The 19987-nt window shown below is 36.9% G+C and overlaps 1 protein-coding gene across 1 annotated transcript; it reads right to left on the minus strand.

Moving 5' to 3' along the window:
• Window positions 1–1000: 1000 nt before the first annotated feature.
• Window positions 1001–16413, minus strand: LOC131435430 (medium-chain specific acyl-CoA dehydrogenase, mitochondrial). The gene is made up of 4 exons (XM_058603304.1): window positions 16230–16413; window positions 15475–15733; window positions 2415–2515; window positions 1001–2339 (listed from the first exon to the last, which is right to left on the minus strand). Exons 1-4 carry the CDS (start codon window positions 16245–16247, stop codon window positions 1452–1454), a joined length of 1266 nt encoding a protein of 421 aa, XP_058459287.1. The 5' UTR covers window positions 16248–16413; the 3' UTR covers window positions 1001–1451.
• Window positions 16414–19987: the final 3574 nt, after the last annotated feature.

The following is a 19987-nucleotide window of genomic DNA, read 5'->3' on the forward strand; positions in this document are numbered from 1 at the left end:
GGTAAAAGAAGTGAGTCTGGGACTTGAAATGTATTTATAGAAACACATTTTGAAAAAGTGTCGATTTTGTGATAAGAAAGAGCGAATGTACTACTTAACAGACGGGCACTGACTCATCAAGATCTTCCATAAGCGTCATGGAGTTCTCGGGTACAAGATCTAGGATTTGCTCAAAACAAGCATAGTTTTGGAATTACATTCCATTTGTGCAATTTTATCATTCTTTTTCGATATACTTCACGGTCGATTCTCAGTGTGTACAGTACCATTGCATGGCTAGTACTGCTATCCTATTAATACTATAGTATCCATTCACATCCGGGCTCGAACATACGACAACTGGCTTGCAACACCACCCTATAGACATCGAACTGGTAGCCCAGGACTTGCACAGTCTCTATTGTATTAGGTATGAAAAAATGCGATCTCCTCATTTTTATATCTATTTATTTAGCCGTAGCTTTAACCTAATTATGGTCGTTTACCAAGGGTATCTCTTCCTTATTTGTTATAACTATTATATCTTACGAAAGAGCAGCTCTGTTAGTTTGGAAAAATTTTACGAGCAAACTCCGGAGCTCGTGACGTGACAGCTGCAAACAATGTGAGATGTCATTTGCACTTCTGAATGCAAGTACTTCTAAGACACCACAATCTACAAACAAGCTGGGTCGAAGATAAATATAGAGAATTCTGAGATACGAATGCAAAATTAGCGTCACTCGTAGGGGGGTAGAAAATTATAAAAATAACATTGATCATAAACCATTCAAAGAGGCTTCGAGGAAGTGCAGATAATTGATGTCATGTGGGTAAGTAGTTTGGGAATATTTCAAAAACTTTTAATACTAAAACTGATGGCACGCTCTCCTGTCAGCAGTAGTAGATCTCATCGAAATATTCTCTCATCGTGAATCGATAACTCTTTCAGTAAGACAAAACCCCTGGATGTAGACTAAATCTTATACGAGCTTTCGTACAATTGGAAAAGAACGATTAATTCAAAAACTGACACGTTCATCTATTGGCGTTTTCGTTTTTAATTTGCACTACACCGGTGCAGTGCTACACTGAGGCATGAATAAACGAACAAAAATGACGAAAACATAAACAGTAACCATTGACTACAATTAACGATTCCATTGCACAGAGCTACACCAAACTTTTGATGAGTGCTACACCAGTGGTATCGGCGCAGAAAAAGTGTAGCACTGGTGTAGTGCAATTGGTAAAAACGAACGGTTTCAGTGCAGCTTTCGCTACACCGGTGTAGTGCAATTTAAAAACGAAAACGACATATATTTATTGCATTTACACGATATACAGAATCATAGTACAGCATTTTATTCAGTGGCTAATATTGTGATCATCATCTTTCAAAATTTATTTAAAGTAAAATCTTACGCTTAAGCTACCAAACAAAAACATATTCCAAACCATTGCCGTCAATCTCACAGACTTCCTCCCTTAGCCGCCTCAATCATGTTTCTGGAAATGATTAATCTCTGAATCTGCGATGTTCCTTCGTAAATCTGATAAATCTTAGCATCGCGCATAAGCTTCTCCACCGGATATTCGGTGTTGAATCCGTTACCACCGAACACTTGCACCGCATCCGAGGCCACCTTGTTTGCCATGTCCGCTGCGTAGCACTTGGCAATCGAAGCATAGTAGCTGTTCCTTCGGCCCTGATCGACCTCCCAAGCGGATTTCATCGTAATTAGTCGTGCGGTTTCCACTCCGATGGCCATGTCGGCTAGCATGAACGACACGGCCTGATGGGCCGCAATCGGAACACCGAACGTCTTTCGTTCCAGTGAGTATTTCATTGCCTCGTCAAGGCAGCGTTGGGCCAGTCCTACGGCACCGGCCGCTACCGGTGGTCGGGTCTTATCAAACGTACCCATGGCGATCTTGAATCCAGCTCCTTCGCCGATCAGTACGTTTTCCTTGGGAACACGAACGTCCTCGAATGTGATGCCGCGCGTATCGGACGCACGCTGACCCATGTTCTGCTCCTTGCGACCCGGGGTCAGTCCGGGAGTTTCCCGTTCAACAATAAACCCGGTGAATGCCTTCGATGCCGGACACTTAGGATCCGGGTTGGTTCGGGCCAACACGAAGTACCAGTTTGCCACACCGCCATTTGTGATCCACATTTTCTGACCGTTGATTACCCATTCATCACCCTTCTTCTCGGCCCGCGTGCGGACACCATTGACATCCGAGCCTGCACCGGGTTCCGTAACGCAGTACGCTGCCACCAGCGGTTCCTCGATCAACCGGCCAAGGTATTTCTTTTTCTGCTCGGCATTACCGGCCAGAATGACTGGAGTTTGCTGTAATGGATAATTGGGCGGATGTTACAAAAATTATTGGAAATTTATCGATTAATTATGCTAGGGTAAACTTACACCCAAACCGCTGGCTTCCAGTGCAGTCATAATACCGGTGCAACCGTACGCTAGTTGTTCTGCAATCAGACAGCTAGTCATGATAGACATTTCGGTACCACCTGCAAAATATGAAAATGTTACAAATTTTTATATGAAGTTCTTTCGAATAGCTCCCATGAATAGCTGGAGCACCGAAAACATTATTTATCCATTTGATCTAGAATTTGATCAGTAAACAAGTTCAAGAGGGACCGTGCGGGATTAGGTGGGATTATTTCGGATTAAATGAGTTTATTTGTCTGAACTAGTCCAGATATGACGAATTTTGCGTTCAATCACATTCGCAGTTGGTAAATTTTCTCAGATTTGAATGAAACTATCTGAACATGCAGACTTTGTTTTAAAATGTCACATTGCATAGAGGAGAGTGTTCGGTTACTGGCACCCTTTTCTTCATGCTTATAACTTCTGACTAAGTGCACATTATGCGGACATATATACATCAAAGGAAAGCTAAAGTCCCTAGCTAACAACTGAGCAAGAAACTCAGTTGATTCAATCGATTGAAAAAAAAAAAATTATCGATTTAGTAAAAATAGTGATAAATTTTTGGCCATTTCAAAAAAGGCCCCAAGAAATTTAGGTAAAAATGGAAAAATATAAGTAAAGACTGCAATTATTCAAATAAAAAATGGAATTTATTTTTTTCGGAGGCGTTTAGGACAAAAGTCTTCATCGACCGATGATTTGGATGGTGGCGCCTTTGGTGTTGATTTGACCGGATTCCACCGGCTTCGTGGGATTGAATACGTTGGTGCAGTCGAATTTATTGGCTTCTTATCCACTAAGCGACGTTTAATGGCATTGAACAGTGCATTGAAGGTTTTACTTATATAACGGATGTATTGAAGCCGTCAAGTTGTCCACGTGTTGCATATCGCCAGTGATGCCAGGTAATATAATACGAATAGCAAATAATAGTAATATAATAATAATAGCAAAAAGAAAAGATCACGCAAATTTTAAAAAGTCAAACAATAGTAGTTTGAAAAGTCTGTAAAAAATCTTTAGACGAAAAAAGGTTTACATGTTAACTAAGAAATTTGATAATTTACAAACAAATTTGCAGACTTGGCATTTCTGCATATCACTGACAATAGGCAATGAAAAATGGGATGCCGGTAACCGAAATCGGTAGACATTTTAAAAATGACGAAACAAAACTTTGGTTGCGAAAATTTTGATAGCATCTGGTATTAAATCAAGAAATAGACCGACTTCACCTCATAAATATTCAATCCACTCACCTTTTCAATTGATGCTTTTCAATTTATGATACTATAAAAAGTAATGAAAAACTTTTTTGTTGATTTTCACGCAATTAAAATTTGTTTTAAGCGCAGTAAAAAGTACAAGCGTGTGTTTGCTTTGGTATTCGGCACAAAAAGAACGTGCTGCTATTACACATTTGTCGGAATGGCGCTATCTGCTTACTGTCAAAAGTTACGGTGGGTTACCGGCAACCGAACATCTTCCCCTACATTGTTTTTTTTTGGAAATAGATCTAGACTGCCTTTTAAAAAGGGAAAAACATTTTAACATATTTTTATTCAAATATTTGATGAAAACTGACAAATCCTACAATCCTATACTGTTGATTTTCACAAAATTAGTCAATTTTTCCAATAAATAAACTGAAAAACAATTGACTAAAAATTTTATATCAATTTAAACAAACTAAACGTTTTTTTTTGTAGAAAGATTTTAACAGTGTCTTTTAATCGAGAACTTAACTGAGCTAAAAGTCATTATCATCCAAGAATTTAACGAATCTCAATTTGCAAAAAGTATCAGTAATGGACAAAAAAAGTTTTAGTTAGAAACACTTTTATTTTCCTCAAACTACCCGCTTTACAATACATGGACGGTTGGAAGAGAACAACTTCTTTTTTTTTTGTAAATTGACATTAAATTTTGAAACCCGATTTATTTTTCAGTGTAGTATTCGAATAGACGAATTTGGCGCAAAATTGCATGTCATATTGTACCATAATATGCAATTAATAAGAGTAGAAAAATGACAAATCCTACAAAAAATTGTTGTGCTGGTGATGTTCTCAAAATAAGTCTAATTTTCGAATTCGAATACTGAAAAAATAATTAATCGAATTTTACACTGCAACAATCGATCTTAAAAATTTGAAATCAAATTACAAAAAAAAAACGCCTTTCTCTAAAGACTGTCCCAGAAAGTATGGACGCACTTTGATTTCGCTGTAAATAGTTCACAAGTGTTAGATATTCAAATTTTATTCGATATACTGATAATATTAGACTACAACAACAGAATATTATTCTCAACATTTGCTACTTAGCCATTGTAGACTAGCTGGCGGACCTTCTTGCGAACGTTTCTCTTTCAATTCCGTACAGACTTCTTGGCGACAAGTTTTGACACTTTTTCCCAATCTTTTTCGAACTGTTTCGGCTTCGGCTGCCGAGACATGTTTCCAAAGATGTGCCTTCGTTAATGCCCAAAATTCCTCAATTGGTCGAAGTTGTGGGCAATTTGGTGGATTCATGTCTTTTGGAACGAAAGTGTCATTTTTGGTAGTATACCATTCTACCGTTGATTTCGAGTAGTGGCAAGAAGCAAGATCTCGCCAGAAAACAACAGGATCCTTGTGGCTTCGAATCATGGGTAGAAGTCGTTTTTGTAAACATTCCTTGATGTATATTTCGCTGTTCCTTGAAGCAATGGTGATGAAGGGTTTCGAAATCTTAACGCAGCTACAGATTGCTTGCCAGATCATAGCTTTCTTACCTAATTTTTCGACTTCAATCGATGTCTCGGACTGTTTTAACACTTTCACTTACTCCTTCTACTTCTGCTATCTTTTTCAGTGATAGTCCGTGTTCTGTGCACCATTTGTACACAATTTTTCGACGTTGTTCTGCTGAAAGTCCACGCATTTCGAAACAAACTAATGAAAACGAATAAACAACTGCACAAGTGGTTAGAGAAGAGTGTAAACAATAGGACGCAGTCCAAAAAATTTACAGATTCTGAACCATTGCGAAATGGCAGCGGTTTTTGGTTGCGTCCATACTTTCTGGGACAGTCTTTATCTGAATGAAATTTTGTTTCAAAATAGATTATTACGTTCCCTGCCAACCTTCCATGTATTCTAAGATGTTCGTTTTGAAGGTAAACAATTTTTTACAACAATAACATTGTTAAATATCAGGCAACTAACAACAGGGTATTCGATGAAATTTTCTCACAAATTGTGATTCATTGAAATCTTGGATGATTATGATTATGACTGTCCGTTTAGTTTAGTTTTTAATAAAAGGACACTGGATAAAATACTCTGAATGTGCTCATCTTGCAATGTATGCAATGTCGTTTGGTAGGGACAAGGATGGCTTTTATCGTATCAAAGAACGCTCACAAGCAACTCTTCACACGTTTCAATCAGCGCCATCAAAGAGAGACGGATATCATCGCAGCAACAAAAAACCGGCATGGTTCATTTAACATAGAATAGACACCAGTGCGAGAGCGAATTCCTCTCGATGACCTGTCTGAGAATCAAAGGTTAGCTCGCTGCTGTGGGGATTTTCTCTGAAGCAACAAACGGTCGCTTATTCTCGTTTTGCGATCCGATTCTGTATGGGCAGTGAATTATTGCGATAGAATCATTTTACTATTGCCGCTTATTTTAACTATGTGCATATAACCTTTGTATAAGTTGTGTCTAAGAAAATGTATGTGAATTCTCCACACAAAGGCTTTGAAATATTGCAACCTAGTATGAGAATCATCAAGTCGAATCATCGATTCGATTTTCCGCGATAATTGTCAACTTGCGATTCTCTCTTGGTAAATTCCACACAGCGGCGATCATTATCAGACTGAAATTTTTTTCAAGGGCCATGAAATACTCGGAGTATGAAGTGGAGCGAAGAAATGTAGACAAATTCTCTCGCGGTTCATGCATTGAGAGACTCGAGTTCTTGCAGCATCTTCGATCGGATTGAAAATGTTGTATACAATATTGATAAATATCGAACAGCTTCTGTCAAATTTTCGACAATCACCAACACTGAGTAGGGAACTCAATCAAAAATTTGAACACTTCTCGAACGATTTCCCAAGGTGTAAAAGACTCAAAATCCTTTTTTCTTGTTTTCATCTTCATTTCTGATTAGTTCCAAGGCTTTTTGGATCTTTTCCTGAATTTGGTTCTTTTGCTCAGATTTTCGTTCTTTTGCAAACAACTTGTATATGCTGTTGTGTAACTTGTAGTTTGAATTTTCTATAGCTTTCAGTGCTACTTCCAATAAGAGTCATTCTGTAGATCGTCTCTATTATTGTATTGTATTTCCGGTGTCGTTTGAATAACACGTAAATTCAATCGGAACAAATAAAGAATAAACTAGTCATTTTAAGTAACAGCAAAACAAAATTTTTTGTGGAGTGAATGAAGCACCCAAAAAGTGTCGATCGTGATGACATCTGCAATGCGATATTTTTCAAAAATTATGCTAAGGAACGCTATCTGGGTTAATTTTTTGCGTTAAAGTAGGTAGGATGCGTTATTCTTTTGTTATATATAGGTGTAATCTTTAAGTTTTTGATTTAATATAACAATATTCAAAAGTATTTTCGTGTTGAGTCTTTTCATTTCCTCACAACAGTGACAACGTTTTTATGTAACAGACTGTAGAAGTTATGAAGCGTAACTATCGTTATTTTTATGTTCTGTGTCACGAAACTTTATACGCGTTACTTGTGTTACATTTTTGTAACTTATAAGGATATACGTTACTTTTTTACAAGCTTTAGATGTAACCAAGTGTTACACTAAGTGTAACATACAAGTTATAAATATTTCGAACTGTTACTCTTTTGAGAGTTATATATGTCACGAGGCGTTACTTGTTTTACTTTTTAGTATAATACACTTATTATGAATCGTTATATGCGTTACTTTTTTGTGAGTTATAGGTGTTACGAAGCCTTACATGCGTTACTTTTTCTGTAAATTGTAGGTGCTACGGACCTTCACATTTTTGTCAGTTATTGTTGTTGATTTTAGTATGTTATACGTGTTAGCAATATATGCGTTACTTTTTTTTAAGTTGCGTTACATGCGTTACAAAGCTTTGGGTATTACACATTCCTGCAGTGGAGTTTGACCTTCTGTTTAAACAGACTTCGAAGCCAATTCAGAGTGTACAGAACCATTGCATGCTACGATTCTACTGACTCTACGAATCCATCCAAGTCGGGGCTCGAACATACGACGTTACATTTTTGACTTATAAGTGTTACGAAGCGTAACATGCGTTACATTTTGATGATTTATAGATGTTATAAAGCGTTACTATTTGTAAGGTTTCAGTGTTACGAAATGTTACATGCGTTACATTGTTGATAGCTTCAGGTGTTACAAACAGAACTAGTATCTGTCACTATCAGCTAGCAACATTGTACGATAAAAATGAGATAACTTATGTCATTGGACAGTTGCCAACCATGTATTGAGCGTCTGAGACCCGGTATGTCAAACATAAAATTCTCTCGATATTTCACTCGTCAGTACGCTCATTGATTGTCAATTGATATTATCTTCATTTCTCCTGTCACTGCTTGATTACGATATGACTAAATAATAATCGAACAGCATAAATATCGAAATATATTCCTTAACTTTAATAATCTTCAAGTCCGATGACTTTTTGCAAAGAATTATGAACTTTATCGATTTATGTTTATGTTAGTATTCTTTTTTTACTTCAACAAGGAATAGGAGAACGAGGGAGAAAACAAAAAGAGTCGCCTGGCTTTGACTAAGTATACTTCTACTTGGTCATAGAACTATCGAGTATCTCATTTGACAGTCACTTTCGCAGTACAGTTGACGATGATGTTAGTCAGTCTGTCAAGGTCATTCGACGTGACTGACTACTTGCAATTCTGGTTACAAAGCGTTACATGCGATATATTTTTCTGAGTTAAAGATGTTACGAAGTGTTACTTTTTTGTAAGTCGTAAGTGTTACGAAGCGTTACGTTCGTAACATTTTTTGTAAATTGTAGGTATTATGAAGCGTTACATGTGTTACATTGTTGTAAGTTCCAGGTGTTACAGTGTGTTACATGCGTAACCTTTTTCTGAGATAAAGATGTAACGAAGAGTTACATGCGTTACTTTTTGTTGTAGGTTGTAGGTGTTACGAACATTACATGGGTTAATTTTTTGAGTTATAGGTGTTACGAAGTGTTGCATTTTTTGGAATTACAAGTGCAACAAAGCGTTACATTTTCATAAGTTGTGAGTGTTACAAAGCGTTACTTTTTGGCAAGTTATAGGTGTTACGGAGTGATACTTGCGTTGCTTTTTGGTTATTCTCAACATTTGCTACTTAGCCATTGTAGACTAGCTAGCGCACTTTCTTGCGAACGTTCCTCTTTCAATTCCGTACAGACTTCTTGGCGACAAGTTTTTTGACACTTTTTCCAATCTTTTTCGAACTGTTGAATGGTTTCGGCTACCGAGACATGTTTCCTAAGATGTGCCTTCGTTAATGCCCAAAATTCCTCAATTGGTCGAAGTTGTGGTCAATTTGGTGGATTCATGTATTTTGGGACGAAAGTGACATTTTTGGTAGTATACTATTCTACCGTTGATTTCGAGTAGTGGCAAGAAGCAAGATCTAGCCAGAAGACAGCAGGTTCCTTGTGGCTTCGAACCATGGGTTGAAGTTGTTTTTGTAAACATTCCTTGATGTATATTTCGCTGTTCATTGAAGCAGTGGTGATGAAGGGTTTCGAAATCTTACGCAGCTACAAATTTTTACAACATTTGACTTCAAAGTGCCCACTTTTTTTGCCACATCCCGAACTGAAACCTCCTTCTTTTGCTCGAACGCCTTCAGTATACGTTTTCAGTTGGATAACGGACCTTGGTTAGCAGGACCTTTTTTCGACTCGTTTTCGGTTTATCCTCAAAGGTGTTATCTTCACCGAACTTCCTGATTGCGTTTCGCACGGCTTTTTCACTTACTCTTTCCAATTTTGCTATCTTTCTCAGTGACAGTCCGCGTTCTGTGCACCATTTTTCGACGTTGTTCTACTGAAAGTCCATGCATTTCGAAACGAACTAATGAAAACGATTAAACAACTGCACAAGTGGTTAGAGAAGAAGGTAAACAACAGGACGTAGCCATAATAATTGACAGATTCTGAACCATTGCGAAATGCCAGCGGCTTTTGGTTGCGTCCATACTTTCTGGGACAGTCTTTAGCTATGCACACGCAAAACCAACACATAACAACTTGTTTTTCTGAATTTGATTGGTTATAGTTTGGTACAATTAATCGATTCTTGTTTTAACTAAACTGCCATTTTTGATGACACCCAGCAAAGACACGCACCACAAACGAGTAATGAAACGCTACAGTTGAGCAATGACATGCACCTTTATCGAAAATGAAACGTATCAATGAGGTTTCACTCGTGCAACTGAGATAAGACACAATCTTAACAAAGTTACCTGTATGCATGAAAGCAAAAAATATCTTGCAATAAATATTTTTTTAGCCGTTTCTACGATCGCGATACACCAATCTTCTAACATCAAGCTAAACCTGTTGTTCAGTGTTTCACAACTTCGGTGGAAAAATAAAATATCAGCTGTTTTTTTAAAGATGGCTAATCTTACAAAACTAAACAAATCGAGTTTCTATTCCCTGCTAATAAATGCTTCAAAATCCTTCAATTTTGCCTAAAAATTCGGATTCTACAAAAATCTCAATCTTAGTAATACAAAGAACTGTAAAGGACGAAACTGTCATTCCATTTTTTCACGTAAGTTACGCCTTCGTTTATTCTTGTTATTTTAGATGGTTTCTGATCTTTGTACTACTGGAAAATGTAAATGAAACAATAAAATTACCCGTAAATTTGTCTCAGTAGCGAAAACCAGTTAATTTCACGAAAAATGCTCGAAGGAATAACTTTATTATTCCCACAGGGAGCATAGAAGTAAACATTACCGAAAAAGGGCGAAACTCTTTTTGTGTTGATTTTTTCAGTGGATATAGAAGAAAAGCGGAAAAGAATTGCACACCTTTTAAAGAAAAACCTACAGTTCATCGGCTTATCAAAACTTGATCTGAGAATATATGGTAATTCCTAAATTGGAATTGAAACCAAAGTCGAAGCATTGATCGATTTTTTTCTCTATTTGCTGTCACCTGTTAGTTTCGCCCTACATTGAATAATAGTTCATACATCGGTTGATTTTTCATTAGGGTGTATAAGCAAGTGACAGTTTCTCTTTAATCACTCTCTCTTTCGATTATTGTGATGTGATTAAAAAGATTTTCTTTGATATCACTATTCTGTTTGAAAGTCGAAAGTTTCGGGTATCATTTCATGCAAAGAGTTGAGTGATGAACGTGAAAACCGCTTGGTAATTAATAGAAGAGTAAACAAACAAAGAGAAATTGTTGCTTGCTTATACGCCCTTTTGAAAAATTAACCGAGATATCTGCGCTGTGATTGGCACATTGTTGCAAAGCTGATTTACCGGTAGCGACACCTGCCAATGAAAAATGGAACCAAGAAAAGGAGGATTCTTTCGGAAATTTTCATATCGGCAGTAGTGATTTGCAACATTTTTATCGTTTATTCAATAGTACAAATAGATATCAGCAATAAAAGTACACTCGGAGTAGAAGAAAATCGATTTCAAAGTGATTACTACTACTTTTTTTTAGTGTAAACTACGATTACACATGGAAAATCTTCAGAAATGTGTGAAATTGGGTGAGGTTAGATTTTTTCGGATAAACATTTTTTTAAACAAAAACCATTGCAATGTTGATTTCTCGAGTACTAGAATGTATAGCGACCGTGTACTATTTATTTTGGTTACTTTATTTGTTATTTCCAGACATTTGAAAAATGGTATCTAACAAAGTTTAATGCTCTATTCTGAATAAACGGTAGATTTCGGACAATGAATTAAGATCAACACTACCACCTCAGAGTAGAAACTTTTTCTTCAACTTCTACTATGATTTTTCAAACGAATTTGCACGTTTTCATAAGAAATCGTTGAAAAGAGGGATAAAGTAAAAATTTTCCTACCGATTCGACAGCTCTTGCTGAAAGTATCATCTCTAAACAAGCAACACCTCTACATTTCAGTTTTGCGACAATATGTCAATACCAACTGTCAAATAATTCAGTGCGGCCAAAATATCATCCAGCAATCCGATTTTCGAAGTGAATGATTTATTTTGTTCATGCAACAATATCAGTTTTCTGGTTAAAAAAATGTGACAGAAAGGAAACCTTTGAGCGATTTACGTACAGGTCTTTTTATTTAGTCTACCAAATACTAAATAGTAAAACTTTCCTATATATGTCAAAAATATGTCTTTCAAAGTAAGAATAATGTAGCATACAATGCGTTTTCAGCCCAAATGCTCGATTTTTTCCGTCCAGTATTTCACATCGAACGAATAGTGGATCCTGCCGAAACAATAAGCTTCTCCCATTCCCGAAATTAAATCAACAATAACAGGACAAGATGCGGTTACGGAGAAAAGCTTCAACCACAGGTAACAGACATGCAGACTGGAACCTAAAATATTAAAAAACTGGTGAACTTTAAAGTCACCTTTCTTTCTGTGGTTTAGGTCAAGTTGAAACATAATCTCAATGTACTGCATTCTCAGAAAACTCGAAGCAAATCGGATTTACGCCAATTTTTTTTATACCTTTTCTGTTTTTGTCGTGAATACGACTTACTTTACTATGGGGCGCCTTTTCAAAACGTACCCTCTGAGAGAGTGATAAGTTTTTGATCGTGAATCTTTTGTTGTATCTAACGAATCAACATAATTCTTGCTACATGCCATCGGAAATATGATCACAATTTTATGATAAAATTTTCAGTTGTATGACATAATCTCAAATAATTCATAATTAAACTATTCTGAAATGTTTGGCGTAAACGAGTATCAAAAAGCATAATTCATAAGGCGCGTTTGCCTTTCTCGTATTTTTAAAGCTCATAGCTCAGTGATCTGTGAAAGGATTTATATAATCTAACTACCAATAGAATCGACATTTTTCAACTTAATCGTGTATATCAACAGCATTGAAGTATTTCAATAGTACACTATTGAAAAACCTGTCTCATTTGACCCATGTCAACACCAGCCAATCAGAACGCGTTCTGAGAAAGAGAACAAAATATCTGCTGCTGTACAACAAATCGTTCGAGAAAAATGTTCCGAACAGTGCTTAATATCGTAGTGAGTTTCACAATTTGGTCCTTTTGAAAGGCAAGAAGGAATCCCGTACAGCATACTGATAGTTTCTTTCAATTAATTATGCAAATCCGAAATGAAATAATCAACATTAAAATTCTGTATGCGGCTATTTTTATTGCCGTTAGGACCGCCCATTAGTGAAAAAGCTACAAACGAAATCACGTAAAAAGAAATCTCTTAACAAAAATTGGATCAGTTTGGATTCTATCGCCACTGAGAGCAGATGTATTGTGTGTCGTTTGCAAAGCTAGTTTCGCTTCCGACAAGAGCGATTACGTCACAGCTGCTTGTCGTTTGCATTGGTGAAAAAACAAAGTAAAGAGGACAACGTTGGGGAGCATCACACAAAATCAGCCGTTCTAATGGCTCTAAAAGTTTTCTAAAGAACTATTAGGATTTCTTGCTCGCAAATCGAAGGTAAAAAACCTCAGTTTAGTGCAAATCTAGAACAGTTTGATTAGATTTGTGCACTTTTCGCTGTGTGAAATTCACAGTAATCGAGATCAAGTGAAGCTTTTTTTGTTTTTGCGAAAAATGTGAAAAAGGGGAATGCTTGCATAATTCATACAATTGATCAACTGATTGATATTTGGAAGTGTTAAGGAACACGTCAGTTGTTTTCGTATTCACGACATCCAGTTATGTCTCTGACATTACCCACCCGCCTTTTTTTAGTACAGTCCTTACAATTAGAATATTGTAGGCGAGTCCGCATCGCATCTCGTACACACAAGTAGGTGAGAGAAATGTCAAATTGGTGCGCGAGAAAATAGCAACACTGCGCACCTATACAACCCTCTTAGAAAAAAACGTTCAACGGTGGTCCTTCATTGGTCCAATACGTTGGATCATTGGTCCAATGAAAGTCCAATCAATCGTTCAACGGGAGGCCAACACGGGACCCTCGTTTGCGAATTTGAAACAGACCGTTGAACCGAATGCCATTTTTTTCGTTCAACAATCCCGGCAGACAGAGGTCCATTGTTAAGTCATTTTTAATTTGAGGAGTTGAGCCCCGTTGGACTAGTTTTACTGGACAATTTCCGAAGTTTTTTCCACTTATTTTTTTCAACTAACACTACGTACCTGTACAATACTTCTATTTCACGTAGAATAACAACAACTCTTCTTTCTTTATGAAGGTAATACCTAATTTTAACAATATTTTTTAGCAAGAGAAAAAACAACAACAAACCGTTCCAGCAAACTGAACGAATATTTAGTGCAGTATGTCGTTCAACAAGCTCTCAACGACCAACAAAATAGAGCCGCCTGCTGAGAGGGAATTGACATGATATGTGCAATGTGATGCCGTGCGATGGCGTTGCTGAACTGAAGATTGATTGCGCCCCCAGCTGACAGGATTTGAATATTCTGCATTTCCATCAGTGTTGCTGTTTTCACATTCATCTCAGATCTTCAAAGCAAATAAAAAAAGCTATTATTCAGAATAAGATTTTCCGTCTCTGTTCGATGGCTAAACGATAGTAAAAAATCGGTGTTTGTTTCAATTTTGTGTTTCGCTGTAAAACGAACGTTTTTCATTTTTACACCAGTTATATTGTATTTAAGAAGCAAATATGATGATATCAATTGAAACTTCGTTGAAGTTCGGTGCTTGTGAGCCGTCGACGTCCAATTAAATTGGAAATATGGATTCAACCACCTTATTACTAAAGGGAAACTGACAACAGATACATCGATTGGTTTGTCCTTCATTATATTGACTTATGTTTACTTTGGTCGAATACAGGAAGAAAACTATGTGTTACTTTGTATAGCTTTGTTTACACGAATCGCTTTGATTGATTTGAAAATATTTTCAATTTAGTTTAAATTTCAAAGCATCTGCAAATAAACTAACCTACAGTAACGAATGGAATTCAATTCGACACTTTTACGTAAGGTAGATAATTGTGAAAATACAATTCATTTAAAGTATTGACTTCAAAAGAACTCTTTTGTTTCCGTTCACAAACTGCTATTTAACGTTGTTTAGTATCATTCAGAAGTGTTTTTCTTGAGTTCACTTCTAGGTCGAAAAACCGAAAGTATTCAAAAGAAACTATTAATAGCATCTTCGAGAAAACAACAAAATTGAAGGACGACGCACATAGTATTTCCAATTATGGGGAGTTTCGATATAATTTCATTTCCCATCACGTATCGCCTTCGTTTCATTGGTGGACAGCAGTTCAAATTGAACTAATGTTACCACTCAACAGTTCAATTTGAGTTTTTAAGTAGGCGCAAAGTTGAGTTCGTACGCCCAAGGCGTTATGTCTATTCTGATGTATCAGAATTTAGCGGTAACGTTTGGAAATCAATTTCAGAAGCCGTAGACAGAACATTCCGGATCGGATCTTTCGTCCGTCTGCGTAAAAAAACTATAGAGCGCACGAGAGAAGAATTCGAGATAGCGACGTGAACATTTCAAAAGGGCATTAAAACAATTGACAGATTCTCTTTGTTTACTTTCTCTTTCAATTATATCCGCGTTATTACGCAATTGTTCGTTACATGTATGATGCTATTACAAAGCTGGAGATATTTTCTTTCATTCTATATGTAAATTTGATAAGTGAACGTGAAAATTTAGGTGTTATTAACAGAAGAGAAAGTAAACAAAGAGAATCTCTCATTGGTTTATGTGCCCTTATGAAATTTTCACGTCGATAGGTCCGATTGTACTCTAAAATATATAAATCAACAAACTCACCGAGTTCGGCAGGGATATGATTATTCATCAGCCCCAGCTCCCAGGCTCGCTTAACGATCGGCCACGGATAATCTCCTGATTTGTCGTATCCAGCGGCCACCGGAATGATTTCTTCCCGCACGAATTTCTTCGTCATGTCCACGATTTCGGCCTGTTCGTCGGACAGCCCAAAGCTGGGACCGAGTGAGGAAGCTTCCGCAGCGGGAGCGGCTTTGGAAGACAGAGCACGGCATGCCGGCCGGATCGCTGTTTTGATTAGCTGAAATGGGAACAATATGCAAAAGTGTTTAGATGGTTTAGATTGGTGCGATTAAGGAAATGAAAACAAATTTAATCGATCGACGATGCGGAACAAGTTATGAAACGGTGAATACAATGGAAACAGTTTTCTGCCTTATCATCATTTTGTTAGCCGCACAAAATCCTAGAGTGCCAATCATTGATAAGAACATGGCACCCACCGACTCGACAATCAATTACCAAAAAAGGAGATAATTAGACTATACATTTGATAACGCGATAAGTATTTGCTTTGACGACAAATCAAGGATTTGTTACGCCGTTCGGTCCGTACTTAACGCTTAGAACTCTTCGCAAACAAAGATGTTTACAATCATTGCGTTTCGTAATCAGCATCAAGATCGAACGAAGAATACAATGTCCAAAGTCCACTGCAGTCTCACTTAGTCGTGTTGGCAGATTTCGCCATCATATCTTTCCTTTTTTTTTGTTGTCGCCAAATATTGCCTACCTACCTGAGATAAACCAGCCATTTTCACAGTTATCTATGAGTTGAGTTTCGATAACAATTAACAATTAGAAACGAAAGCAGAAATTAAAATAAGCTTAGACTAGCAGCACACAAGCAGAGTACGGAATAAGCGATTCATGCGATCACTTCAAATGTGAACTTATTAATGCGGCTATGAGTACGAAACGGTGCAATATAGCAACTAATACGAAACCCTTGCATGCCGTGAGTCAATGTGTTTGTATTGGTCCCTCACCGCCCGCCATACGCGTACAAAACCAGATAGTCGTATATAAGATTGTATGAGCACTGTGATTACTGCCGAGTAGCTTATGCTGGTGGAAAAGAGCAAACAAGTACGCAACATACGTAAGACACGTACGTAACACGGGAGAGAAATGTACAGAAGGGTCGTTAGAGCTATTGGATCTAAGGCAATCTGACGAATAGATGGCGCTGCTTGCTAGTGCTTGGCAGTAGGTTGACGCACGTCATTTTGTGGTTATTTATGTCATTATAATTTAGTTAACTGGAGGGGAATTCTCAGGGCTAGTCAATGTAGAAGGATGCACACCAATGGTGGCATGGGTGATGTTTGACAAAAGGAGACAACAATACACAAACAGGGATATGTTTCTCTTATTATGAATATGTTAAACTTGACAGACATTGTCCATGCTAAAACAAAAACCACACTTTGATGGATGGTAGAAAAGCGATCTGTGGTGCAAAAAATACATTTATTTTCACTTTAAAGATTCTAGATTGAGTGCATTTGTTTAAATCCTGTTTATACATTTTATGATTTATTCTCATGCGCAACATCAACAAAGATAGAAACAGAGCAGATGGGAAAATTTAGTGTTAGTAGACCAAATATTTCGATATCGTTTGTACCGTTGCCCGAGTTGGCGGTTCAATGCATAGGACACTCATCTTACAAGCCATCTGTCGTATATTCGAGCCCCGACCTGGAAGAATTCAACAAAAGGAATGTAATGCCAAGGCTTTGCTTTGCTTTGTACCGCTTCAGCCATAAAAGACTTTACAGGAAAACAAAGCCAAATCCGAGGCGGATACAATACAAAATCCTCCGAAGTTTCACTAACGAAGACATCGAAAACAAATACAAATTCTCTGGTGAATTAGCAATAGAAGAAACTCGTATCTTTCGTTGTAAATTGGTTACCGTAAAGAAACCTGTCGCTTGGATTATACCCGGATAAAATGTCATGGCAGCCTGTAAGGCTATGCATTCATAGCTAGGTTTATTGGAATGTGTTGAGCGGTCTACGAGAAAATAGAGTTTGCACTTTTTTTCATTTTTTAGCACATTTTATCTCGTTACTCCGAAACCAATAATCGGATTCGGATAAATTTTAGTAGTAGGCTATGAAACTTCGAGACCTTTCAGTTGAATGCAGATTTGTGCAACATAAACTCACTTGAATTGAGCTTCGAGTATAATTTTTCCACAACAAGCTAGCTGTATCAATGTTATTTGAAAGCCTGTTATTTACACGAATAATTCGCAAGTAAACGTATATACAGTAGACTCCCTCGAGCTTCCTCCTTCGTTACTAGTGTTCTTTTTGGCAAATTCAATTAGCTGGAACGGTTTGTTGTTGTTTTTTTCTCTTGCAAAAATAGTGTGAAATCTTGGTGTTACCTACATATAGAAAGAAGATTTGTTGTTATTCTACGTGAAGTAGAAGTATTGTACAGGTATGTAGTGTTAGTTTAAAAAAAATAAGTGGAAAGAACTTCGGAAATTGTCCAGTAAAACTAGTCCAACGGGGCTTCTCACCTCATATTAAAAATGGCTCAACAATGGACCTCTGTCTGCCGGGTTTGTTGAACGAAGAAAATGGCATTCGGTTCAACGGTCTGTTTCAAAATCGGCAAACGAAGGTCCCGTGTTGGCCTCCCGTTGAACGATTGATTGGACTTTCATTGGACCAATGATTCAACGTATTGGACCAATGAAGGACCACCGTTGAACGTTTTTTTCTTAGTGGGTTGTAACCCCCACTGTCGGACAGAGTAGCCCAAAAAGAAAAAAAAAATCATCTAAAATGTAGGGTACTTATCCGTAAGCCAAGACACAAGACTAAAGCAGTCCGACATATTTTGTTACCGCCACTTGCTCCCACATTCATACACAACATCACCTTCACGGAACGTTTTCAAGTAGGGTAACGGCTCCCTATTTCATCTGAGCTCCTATTTCCATCTCATCCCGTCACCTCATTACTTTGAACATGAATAATATTTTAAAACCTACCTGAACCAAACTGTGAAATGTTTTAAAATGATTATAAAAGCTATTGTCACACTTTCCTATTGAAAGAAATGGTTTTATGTTCTTCGGTTATCGTTTTTTTTTCATTTAAAATAAACTCACTTTTCAATTTAGGACACATTTTCGTCTCAAGATTTACAGTTCATGTTTCTGATAATCTACTAATCGATTCGTCTCAAAACATGATCACTTTTTCGCACAATTACACTACCATTGAATGCTGGATGACTTCATAATTAGTAATGTTCACTTGCTACTTGTTTAATTAACGATTTAATACTTCAAAAACTACCCGACAAACAATAAAAGTCTTTAAAAATATGAGATGAAAGTTTTTCACTTAGCTCACTTGATTGCGCTTTGTTTTCATCTCATTTGGTTTCGCAAAGTTGCCAAGTTATCTCATAATGTTACAAAACAAAAATTGTTTTTCTTCTTCGAAATCTCATCAAAAAGTATGTTTTTTGGTATCCGTGACATTAGTTTAATTATATTATTGATATTAATATTTCAATAAAACTGTTGTGGCTTCGAATATTACCAGGAAGAGCATGTTAAATACTATTGAAATAACCATTGTGGCAAATCTAGTAGCACTGGTTTCATTCCGCTATACGTTAACATAACGATGTGAAGTGTGTGTGTTTCATCGGCTGTGCACAGAGATGCCAGATATTTTCATAGAAAATATGTATTACGTTGCATAGAAACTCTATATCTGGTCTATCTGTTTTCACTAATAAAATAATGTTAAATCTGTTTTCACTAATAAAATCTGTTAACATCATTTTATATTCTATGAAAATATCTGGCTTCAAATAGTTCAAATTGGTTCCAAATTTTAATATAACTGTTTGTCAGTGTTCATAATCAATTATCTACATAAAAGATTTCCACGGCACACCAGAAGTGATGCCAAACAATCTGCTAAAACCTTTTAAGATAGAAACAGGTTTCATTCATTCCAGGAAGAACAATCAACCCCGCTGACTCTAGACTTCCTTACCACATTGAGAAAGAAACTATAGAATATCCCTAAAATTTAGCTCCCCATACATAGATTCAACCATGTATGGAGAACCAAAAACCCGGATACGTAGTTGCATCAATGCGGGACAATAAATTTGACAATTCGACCGTCCCACGACAAAAGGGCCTAACTGCAAATGAGAGCCTCTCTTTGTTTACTTTCTCTTTTGATTATTACGGAGCCATTATTGCAAATTCTCTAAAGTTTCCGATATAAATCAAAAGCTTGTAGTTTTACCTTGAAAGTTTTGCGAAGAGTGAAGCGTCAAATATAAAATCAGTTCGGTAAATCGCGAAAGAAAAAGTAAACGAAGAGAAACTGTCATTTGCAGTTAGGCCCTTTTGTCGTGGGACGATCGAATTATTTCCTGCCAAGCTCTTGGAATATATCCTTTCGCAAGACTGAAAGTAGGTATTTGCTTCAAAGCATG

This window comes from Malaya genurostris, chromosome 3 (assembly GCF_030247185.1).
Source record: "Malaya genurostris strain Urasoe2022 chromosome 3, Malgen_1.1, whole genome shotgun sequence".
Lineage (NCBI taxonomy): Eukaryota > Metazoa > Arthropoda > Insecta > Diptera > Culicidae > Malaya > Malaya genurostris.

Bases quoted from the DNA above. Each gene is read 5' to 3' on its own strand.
- LOC131435430 (XM_058603304.1), bottom strand. The intron at 2,516-15,474 runs GTGAGTTTGTTG...CATATTTTGCAG, and splicing joins TCATATCCCTGCCGAACTCG to GTGGTACCGAAATGTCTATC. The intron at 2,340-2,414 runs GTAAGTTTACCC...TATCCATTACAG, and splicing joins TGGAAGCCAGCGGTTTGGGT to CAAACTCCAGTCATTCTGGC.